The sequence below is a fragment of the Coenobita brevimanus genome, chromosome 95, assembly GCF_032717465.1.
Source record: "Coenobita brevimanus isolate Jiangsu-jjx chromosome 95, ASM3271746v2, whole genome shotgun sequence".
Taxonomy (NCBI): Eukaryota; Metazoa; Arthropoda; class Malacostraca; order Decapoda; family Coenobitidae; genus Coenobita; species Coenobita brevimanus.
In genome coordinates, this window is record NC_137048.1 from 9,681,398 (window position 1) to 9,692,676 (window position 11,279).

The 11,279-nt window shown below is 39.6% G+C and overlaps 1 protein-coding gene across 1 annotated transcript in view; it reads left to right on the forward strand.

Moving 5' to 3' along the window:
* The window catches only part of LOC145413230 (multidrug resistance-associated protein 1-like), a 682,216-nt gene extending 673,740 nt beyond the window's left edge, over nucleotides 1-8,476 (forward strand). Inside the window, exon 28 of the mRNA XM_080282961.1 lies at nucleotides 8,362-8,476. Within this exon, the coding sequence (XP_080139087.1) occupies nucleotides 8,362-8,476 (115 nt within the window). The remainder of the gene's footprint in view (nucleotides 1-8,361) is intronic.
* Nucleotides 8,477-11,279: the final 2,803 nt, after the last annotated feature.

An 11,279-nucleotide genomic window follows, 5' to 3' on the forward strand; every position in this document is an offset into this window, starting at 1 on the left:
ACCGTTATAGTAGAGTAAGTCGTCCTTTCTATTGTTCAGAGCGGGATTGTCAACTCTTTGTCCCCATGGCTTTATTTGCGCGTCCTTCTTACAAGTTGTATCAAGCTCTGCTGGCCCCTATATAATGAGCTCAGTCTCTGCATTATTGCCACTTAGATCTGCTCCTCATTTTGTTCACATCTCTGTCCTCCCCTGTACAGTTATTATTGTGAGTGCTCAGGAAGTCTCCAACCATCTAGCAGCTGTGTAATTTGAGTATAACTGTTATTGCATTTTTTTTCTTGTACTGTGTAGCATAAGGTTGATTCTTAGGCCTAGTAAGGTTTTTGTAATTCATGTAAAGTTCTTTTGTCAGCCATCATTGATAATATTTTGTATCTGTAATAATTTATCTTGCATTAACTGAGCATTACCCAGTGTATTTTCATTTTATCAGGGCTGACTTAGATAAATTTACTCGTGCTAATTTCGTGTTAATTGAGGCTATTGCAGTTAACCATATATTTAACCTGTTTTTTGCCATTACATTATCCTTATGAGTCCTGAATGTTTTGTTGTTAGTTTGAGCATTAAACTTTAACTTGTAATTTTACCTAACTCTTTTGTTTTGAACCTGGAACTTTACGGGACAGTAGTGATTTTTAGTATTCTCACTTAAAATGTACATTATCTTTCTCTGTTCCGTAACATAAATTTGGCGACCTCTTATCAGGATATTCAGGATATTATCATAAGGATATTGCTTGATATTTTGTGACTGTGATTTATTCATGATGTCTACTATTCCTACACTTGATGAAGCCAAAGATTTTTTGTCAAATGTGCAAACAGTGTTGGATGTAGAAAACAGAACAAAGAATGAACTTAAGCTTGTTGCTCAACAATTGGGAATTGCAGTTCACTCTCATCATTCTAAAGATCAAATTGTTGACATGATTAATGAAAGCTTGTTTAATGTAACTCCTCCAAATGAGCAAACGCAAATTGAAATAGCTAAGTTACAGCTAGCCCTGCAGGAGGCTCGTGTGAAGGAAGCTGAATTTCAAGCACGTGCTAAGGAGGCTGAGTCTCAGGCTAAGGAGGCTTGTGTTAAGGAGGCTGAATTTCAAGCAAATGCTAAGGAGGCTGAATCTCAGGCTCGGATTCAGGAGGCACAGATACAGGCTCAGGCACAAATTGAACTAGCTAGGATTCAGGCAGACCATGAGTATCGCATGAAACAAGGTGGAACTGGATCATCTAGCTCTGATGATTTTGATGTGGCTAAAAATGTTCGACTTGTCCCTCCTTTTAATGAATCTGATTTAACCAAGTATTTTCAGTTGTTTGAGAGGGTAGCTACAGGTTTTAATTGGCCCAAAAAGTATTGGCCAGTACTCCTTCAAACTGTTCTCACCGGTAAAGCTCAAGTAACTTATGCATCTTTGCCTCAGGATCAATCTGATAATTATGATGTAGTTAAGAGCTTGATTCTTAAGGCCTATGAGCTTGTTCCTGAAGCTTATACAGTAAAATTTAGGACAACTTACAAGCAAGATAAGCAATCCCATGTTGAGTATGCAAAAATCAAAGAAGATCTATTAGAGCAGTGGTTAAATTCTAAGAATGTGGATTCTGATTTTGACAAATTTAAGCAGATGATTTTGCTGGAGGACTTCAAAAGGAGTATTTATAAAGATGTAAGCCTATATCTTGATGAGAAAAGAATAGATAATTTGTCTGATGCTGCAGTTTTAGCTGATGAATATGTTCTCACTCACAAGAGATATTCTAAAGAAAAAAGGAAAGCTGAGAGTAAGTACGTTGCCTCTACTCAGAGTACAGGTAACAGGAAAGAGAATAAAGATGATGTTTCTCAGGAAGTAAATACCAGCTTCACCTCTAGATTTCAGAAAAGTAAATGTACTTATTGTAGTAAGCTCGGTCATACTACGGAGAAATGTTTCAGGAGACAGCGTGATGTGAACAAAAAGGAGTCTTTAAATATTCAGTCAATTGGTCTAGTGTCCACTCTTCAGAGTTCCCAGAATTCTTTAACTGAGCTAACTGAACCTGCTTTGAGGGGTAACTTAAATTCTCATGATGGAACTTCTCTTTTGAGCAGTAACGTGGGTGACACTCTCAAGAGTTCATCTGCTAATTTCCTGTCTGATGGTTTTGTCAGTCCTCTGGACAGTAATGACAGGAAATCAGTTAAAATATATCGTGATACAGGTGCTTGCCAATCCCTTATGCTGACCAGTGTTCTAGGCTCTAATGTTAATTCCTCTGATGAAACTGTAATCTTACAAGGTGTAGGGAATAATTACTTCTCTGTCCCTCTGTGCAGAGTGAATTTAGAGTCTGGTTTTGTTAATGGTTCCGTTATGGTTGGGTTGGTTGAGACACTCCCAATGTCAGGTGTAACTTTCTTACTTGGAAATGATATTGGTGGAAGTCAAGTGTGTCCAGCTCCTCAGTTGTCTAGTGAGCCAGTGGCTGCGGCCCAGGATTGTGATGTCCCTGATGTGTTCCCTGCATGTGCTGTCACTAGGGCTAAGTCTAAAGTTACTGGTGATTTAGAGGATAATGATGATGATGATGTTATCCTAGCTGACACTTTTCTTGCTAATTTGGACCACTCACCAGATGAGGCAGTACCCCGTAGTGTTGATAATTTGTCTCGTCAAGAGTTGATTGAGTTGCAGGTTGCTGACCCTGAGTTGAAAGGTCTTGCTAACTCTGCTTCCAGTGAGGAAGAGTCAGCTGGTGCTTCTACTTGTTATTATATAAAGTCAGGAGTACTTATGAGGAAGTGGAGACCCCCAACAGCATCAGCCGACTGTGAATGGGAGGTTGTACATCAAGTTGTCATCCCTCGTGTTTGTAGGCAGGATATCATTAGAGTGGCTCATGATTCCAGTTTGGCAGGACACCTTGGAGTAAGGAAGACTGTGGCACGCATTTTAAAACACCTCTACTGGCCAGGTATCTTCAGGGATGTTTCCTGGTATTGTAAGTCTTGTCACACCTGTCAAGTTGTGGGGAAGTGTAATCAGACCGAAAAGGTTGCACCTCTAGTTCCCATTCCTCCTTTTGAGGCGCCTTTCACCCGTGTGTTGGTGGATATTGTGGGCCCTCTTCCTAAGACTTCTTCAGGATTTTCTTATGTGTTGACCCTGATTGATATGGCTACTCGTTATCCTGAAGCCATTCCACTTAGAAATATCTCAGCAAAGAACGTGGTTAAGGAAATGCTAGGGTTCTTCACAAAGTTTGGTCTGCCCAAGGAGGTACAGTCAGACTGGGGAAGTAATTTCATGTCAAATGTTTTCAAGCAGTCTCTGAAAGAGTTGGGCATCACCCAGATCACGTCTTCAGCTTACCATCCCCAGACCCACGGAGCATTGGAGAGATATCATCAAACACTCAGATCGATGCTCAAGAAATACTGTTTGGAACATCAGAAAGACTGGGATAAAGGTCTTCCATTCGTTGTATTTGCTGCAAGAGAATCTCCAAATGAATCACTGGGCTTCTCACCTTTTGAACTACTGTTTGGCCATGAAGTAAGAGGACCCCTTAAGCTACTCAAGGAATGCTGGCTGTCGGAGGAAGATGACGTCAACCTGCTGGAGTATGTGATGAAGTTCAAAGAACGCCTGTCCAATGCTTTACAACTGGCGTGAGAGAATTTAGGAGCTGCTCAGGAGAAGATGAAGACTTGATATGATAAGAAGTCCAGGTTACGCCACTTTCAGCCAGGAGATCAGGTTTTGATTCTGCTACCAGTTCATGGGCAACCTCTTCAAGCCAAGTTTAGTGGTCCTTATTTCGTGGAGAAGAAACTCAGTGATGTCAACTATGTCATCGCCACACCAGATCATAGAAAGAACAAGCAACTTTGTCACATCAACATGCTAAAGTTATATCACAGGCGGGACGAAAATAATCCAGTCTGCACTGTAGCTGTTCCACCCGAGTCTCCAAGTGAAGCTCTCCCATGCAGTATGAGCCTGAGTGATAGTTTGGGGAAGAATCCTGATATCATGAATGATCTCCAAACTAAGCTTTCTCATCTACCTCCCGAGGAAAGGCAGGAGTTTTTGGCATTACTGCAGGAGTACCCGCAAGTGTTCCGTGCTACTCCAGGAAGAACCACTGTGTTGATGCATGATGTCGATGTTGGAGACGTAAAGCCAATTAAATTGCCTCCTTACCGTGTGAACCCAGTGAAAGTTCCTCTCATCCAGAAGGAGCTTGGCTACCTGTGTGACCACAAGATGACTGAGCCCTGTCAGAGCGAGTGGAGTTCTCCTGTCACTCTGGTCCCTAAGCCGGGTGGGTCACAGCGGCTTTGCATTGACTACAGACGTGTTAATCAGATAACTAAAACAGACACTTACCCTCTCCCTCGCGTGGAAGATTGCATAGACAAGATCGGAAAGGCTAGGTACATAAGTAAGTTTGATTTGTTAAAGGGATACTGGCAAGTACCTATGACTGAACGTGCTAGGGAGATCTCATGTTTTGTAACACTAGGGAAGATTTTTGCATGTTCGGTAATGCCATATGGTATGAAGAATGCACCAGCCACATTTCAGAAGCTCATGAATGTTGTAACAGAGGGTTTGGCAGGGTGTGTTGTTTATATTGATGATGTATTAATCTTCAGTGACAACTGGAAAGATCACCTATGCCATGTCAGTAAATTTCTTGAGCGTTTGGTTCAGGCTAATCTTGTAGCTAATTTATCAAAGTGTGAGTTTGGTAAAGCTAAAGTTCAGTACCTTGGGTATGTAATTAGTGATGGACATGTTGCACCACCAGGAGCTAAGGTTCAGGTTATAAGTGATCTTCCCAGACCTAAAAGTAGGAAAGAGCTACAGAGATTTTTGGGAATGGTAGGTTATTACCGGAGATTTCTTCTTAACTTTTCAATTCTTGTATCACCACTTACAGACCTACTGAAAAAGGGAGTTAAATTTGTCTGGACCGATAACTGTGAATCCTCTTTCAACAAACTTAAAGCTATCCTATTAAGTCAGCCAGTGCTCGCTACTCCAAATTTTGCTAAGCCTTTTAAGATGTCTGTTGATGCAAGTGATACAGGAGCTGGGGCTGTTTTGCTGCAAGAGGATGATCAGGGTATTGAACACCCTGTATCTTATTACAGTAAGAAGTTCACTCCACCTCAAAAGAACTACTCAACTATTGAGGAAGAGCTTTTGGCCTTGATTTTGGGTTTACAGCATTTTTCATTTTATTTGTGTTCTGGTTTTGACCCCATAGTCATTTATACCGATCATAACCCACTGAAATTCCTTAGTAAGTTTAAAGATAAAAATCAGAGATTGACAAGATGGAGTCTACTTCTTCAGGAGTATTCATTAGACATACAACATGTCAAGGGGAAAGAAAATGTTATTGCAGATTGCTTATCTAGACTTTAGACAGATTGTTTTAGAGTAATAAGAAATTTCCTTTGTAAATTTCTTTTTCTTTGTGGGGAGGTGTTACATAGCCTATGATTTCATCATCCTTTGTGTAATTTTAACGCACAGTATGCTGCATGTTTGATCACGAGCGTGTTCTGCCTCAGTCCCCCCCCTTCTACCGTTATAGTAGAGTAAGTCGTCCTTTCTGTTGTTCAGAGCGGGATTGTCAACTCTTTGTCCCCATGGCTTCATTTGCGCGTCCTTCTTACAAGTTGTATCAAGCTCTGCTGGCCCCTATATAATGAGCTCAGTCTCTGCATTATTGCCACTTAGATCTGCTCCTCATTTTGTTCACATCTCTGTCCTCCTCTGTACAGTTATTATTGTGAGTGCTCAGGAAGTCACCAACCATCTAGCAGCTGTGTAATTTGAGTATAACTGTTATTGCATTTTTTTTTCTTGTACTGTGTAGCATAAGGTTGATTCTTAGGCCTAGTAAGGTTTTTGTAATTCATGTGAAGTTCTTTTGTCAGCCATCATTAATAATATTTTGTATCTGTAATAATTTATCTTGCATTAACTGAGCATTACCCAGTGTATTTTCATTTTATCAGGGCTGACTTAGATAAATTTACTCATGCTAATTTCGTGTTAATAGAGGCTATTGCAGTTAACCATATATTTAACCTGTTTTTTGCCATTACATTATCCTTATGAGTCCTGAATGTTTTGTTGTTAGGTTGAGCATTATACTTTAACTTGTAATTTTACCTAACTCTTTTGTTTTGAACCTGGAACTTTACGGGACAGTAGTGATTTTTAGTATTCTCACTTAAAGTGTACATTATCTTTCTCTGTTCCGTAACAATATATATATATATATATATATATATATATATATATATATATATATATATATATATATATATATATATATATATATATATATATATATACACTGTAGGTAGGACTTCCTTGGGATATATAAAATTGTTACAGGGGTTCCTTCAAGGTGTAATGGTTTGGAATCACAGATCTTGTATCCTTGTTTCTTTCCTCCTTCCAACACTCCTCTCCCTCTGTCTTTTATTTTTGTGTTCCCGTCCTTCCCCTGCGACATCGCTTCCCTTGGTATTATCTGGATGGCAATACACTGTAAACTAGGAAGTATTCATAGAGCGTATCCCACCGCCAAAGCTAATGAAATTTGTGATTTACTATTATAATTCCTCTTTCCTACCTGACCAATACTTTTAGGGTCCCACATAGTTAATTCTGCGCTCTTAGTCTGCCCTGTTACGCATCTCAGTGAGTGCATATATTTGCCAACGCCAACAAAATAAATGATTTATTCCTGCATCCGGATCTGGATCCACCTTAGATCGGATGAACTCTTCCTTGGCCCACTGCCCATCTATCCATTATACAGTGTTTCATTGAAATACAATAACAAGTTATCAGAGATATCTTTTACACAGACAAAGTGGCAAACATACACGCAAGTCCCTTCAGTTTCGTTTGCAGCTGTAACGATCTCTCTCTCTCTCTCTCTCTCTCTCTCTCTCTCTCTCTCTCTCTCTCTCTCTCTCTCTCTCTCTCTCTCTCTCTCTCTCTCTCACCTGTGTTTCTTCAGCTGTTTCACTTTTACTGAGTTACTGTAAAATTCATTTCATTCAGATACTAAGCTGTTAAGCAGTCAAAACAATGAGGTAAAAGTTGGACTGACATTGAAGATATCCATGTTACAAATGAGGCTGCGACGCAGGAACGATCCACGCTTGTCAGATACACATTACTGAGATTCTATCGTACGAAAGTTCATAAACTGGCCTCAGACGTAAGGTCATAAGTCACACAGACACAAAATTATGTAAACATTTACACAAGCAGGCTGTACCATCTAGCACATGAATGGCATATGAGAATAAGCATTAAGAATTAAAGAAACCTAAGAGATGAGAGCAAGGCGACCGTACCAGAACACTGCCACCATCAACGGTGATGCAACGTGGACTCCCACAGACCCAGGCACAGCCAGACGCCGAGAGGGTGTTATAGGGCCTTTTGAAGGGCAAGTGACACATTAACAATCGTGGAGGAAGGCCACCGTGCTTCATGAGGCATAATGAATAAACCAAGACAATACATCCACGTTTCAGTGCTTTGAACCATGGTTGTTTATTCCAGTCCTCACTGGTAATGTCTGGTGAATGTTGAAAGTAGCAAACATTTTCCTAGTTACTTCCAAAATGAAGGGATGTAGTTTGAATAAATCTGAAAAGTCAAATCCCGATATTTCACTCAGAGCAACTGAAATTGGAGGCATCCACTTTTTGCAGACGAACTTAAGGAAACTTTGCATTCCCTTCCTTCCCATGGCACACGATTCATTCATACAAAATGTGATCCTAAAAGTATTTTCCTCTACAACGTATATATTTTTTCGTTTACTTTCGAACTGTGCCTTAGTAACATGAGAAGTCAACCACAAAGACCAAATTTGTTCTTTTAATACCAAGCTCTTTGACAATAAATAGTACTGACATTCAGTAGAAGAGGGAATTGAAATATGGTTATCGAAAGATAGATAAGCTAGGAATGAAACATATAAGAACATTATAAAGAGAGGAAAATGTAATTCCATTGTCACACAGTTGTGCGTTGAGGTCGGTGGAAAGTAGGTGACCCAAATGAGATGTCAAATTTATGTAGGATTCATTGTACAGTTTTTAGGGGTGCCGACTAGATTAATGCCACCAGAATTGAACTGTATGCATCAATGGACGCCTCCAGCAGTAAAAAGGATATTCCCCTTTCCCCACTGGTATTTCTGATCCATTTTCCTGTTTCCTGATCTTGTCTACCCCCGAAAAAATGGAAATTTATATGGAGTAATAATGATTACAGTGGCAATTGTAATAACCATAATTATTCTCCACTACAGGGTGATGGTGGTGGACAAAGGCCGGATAGCTGAGTTTGACACTCCAACTGCACTTCTCGCAAACAGAAATTCCATTTTCTATAATATGGCCAAGGATGCTAGGATGGTGCTGTAGGTTACAAGGTGGGAGTAGCTGTAGACGGTGTGATGCTGGTTTCTAGTGGTAAATATTTACTGTTTTATTCATAAAGCCAATATTGCAAAGGGGATTATTCAAGGCATCTTTATTTTATTTACTTTATCTGCAACAAAAAGTTACAAGGCATGTTTGGTGCACACTGACTGTGAACCTGTGAGTGATGTTAAATTATTTATATATATATATATATATATATATATATATATATATATATATATATATATATATATATATATATATATAGACTGGTGTGTTCAGGGACTCTCTTTCACATGTTGCCAGGTCTAGGGTTACTTTAGAAATCGTTAGAGGAAGACTCCTATATTCTTAACCCATCATGGTCAAAGGTTAGATTTGCCATCACTTCTTAGACAAGCTAGAGAGAGAGAGAGAGAGAGAGAGAGAGAGAGAGATGAAGTCTGTATCACTTTAATATTTCCATGGTTTAATGTAAAGTAAACAGCTTTTAATAATATCATTGTTAGTAGTAATTGTGATAAGGCAGTGCTAGATATGATAAAAAATTGATGGGTGCAATAAAAGCATAAAGTGGGGGAATAAAGAAAATGAAGAAGTGTGATTTGTAGTAGAGGAAGGAAAGTGTGCTGATGAATATTGGAGTAGCTTAGAGGTATTTTTGTCATGACCACTGCAGATGGAGACTAGAGGTTGGTACAGTATCATGCACTTAGTTTGTATTTCTACTTGTGATACACTTTCCAGAAGTGTGTTCACTGTCACTCAGAATGATCGACTATACTTGAACTTTTCTTTTTACTTTATGGTGGTGTTGGAGAGGAGGTGTTGAATTGTGCCAACCGTTTAACAGTTCGATGAACAGAACCAGCAAACAACAGCCAACTAGTCTGAACAAAAACAAAGATGGACCATGTTAATAATTTTTCCTTAACGTAAGGATATTTCCTTCGGTTGAAGAAATTATAAATACCATCGCTAACTGTATTTATCCAATCTTATATATATAATTTAGATATTGATTAAAATTATATTAGTTTGAAATATAAGAATAATGAGTGGATATTATTAACATACTTGCCTCGACTGAATGGAGTACATTTGTAGCCCTTTCAGGACGATGGGGTCATTCATAAGCAGGAAAAAATATCTGATCTTAGGGAAGAAAGCGTAATAAGAACAATGAAACATAAACGATGCATTTTAAGTGAAGAAGTTAATTCAGCAAGAAATTTAAGAATTTTCTTTAGCTGTCGATGATTGTTTTTATTTTAAAACAATAAATTTCAAATCAGCAGGCAGCGAGAACCATTCACCTTGCATAATTTCATTCAAATTTTTTGGAAGAGCGATGAACAAAAAACGATTTGTCACGATGAGACAGAACCCTAAGTACAGTTTTTAAAAAGTGTCTTGCTGTGACTTACATACTAAGACTAATGACGGACAGGGCCAGATCTACCACTTTGGAAAGAGAGACGGGAGGAAGGAAGGAATAATGAAGAACTAGCACCAGATCAAAATATGGCTATAGGGCACAATGGCACAAGAGAGAGGAGGAAATAATTAAAGTAAATGTATGATATGAAGAGCAGTAAGAAGCGTGATGATATTGGAAATCGAAACAGTAGGAGAGCCACCCGGGAAATCAGTTAGTGTAGGGGCAGACGTAATGAAGAAAGTAAGTGGAAAGCTGAGTGACGGTGTTGGAGTGTAGATGAGCAATCAAGAAAAAGGTGACATATAATCACAGCGGAGTTACAGTGTGAACAGATGGACTGAGGGTCATCGCTCATTAAATGATCATGACTGATGCGGGTGTGGCCCAAGCGAAGACGATCAAGGATAATCTCTCATCGACAATTGGGTTGGGCTGATGAGTGCCATGGAAGAGCTAAGGGTTTAACACTATGAGGCTAGTGAGCCTGCAGGTCCCACGAAGATTGCCAATGTTCACGGAAGAGACGGGTCAGAAGACGGAACAATTAATGGCAGGAATGAATGAACAAAGGATCTAGAGGAGACAGTAACAGAGCGTGCTAACGAGTAAGCTTGTTCATAACCTCTTATCCCAATATAGCCAGGAATCCAGCAGAAGCGAGCTGACTTTATGCAAACTGACAGGCAGAACAGCCACATCCTGCATTTGGGTGATTAGTGGACGAAAAGTCGTTGTACGTATGGAAGTGAGTCCACTGGGAGAATAGGAGAAGAAAATAAAGTTGGGGGAAGAGAACCTAGGAAGAGACTTAAGAGCAAAAAGAATAGTATACAGCTCTGCAGTGAGAATGCCTGCAACTGTAGGAAGTGTGCTTTGGAAGAATGAGTCAGGTAACACAAGAGCAAATCCGACACCATGGCAAAATTTGGAGCCGTCAGCAAAGTTATGCAAGGATGAAGAGTGACAGTGTAGTGCCAGGAAGTGATATTGAGTTGTATTTTGTTTATTTTACCACCAAAAGTTCGGTTTAGTGAGAGAGTATGGCCGAAGTATAGCTGTTTCTACCTAAGTCTACTAATACCAAGTTGGTTCACTTTCCATCAGGGCGCAGGGAAGCGTGGCTTGTGTGTGACGTCAGTTGGCTTAAGGAACAGAAAATGTATAAAACCGCAGACTCAAATTAAACATTTATAACAAAGGAAAACGAAGCAGGGGAAGAAGTGCTTCCCTCACATCCCTACACCTTCCATCACACCCCCACACCTTTCCTCATACATTTCAGTCTCTTCCCTCACTTCACCGAACAGAAATAAATGTGTCATGGTCTGAGTAGTGGATCAAACATCCACCCTCCATCATGGT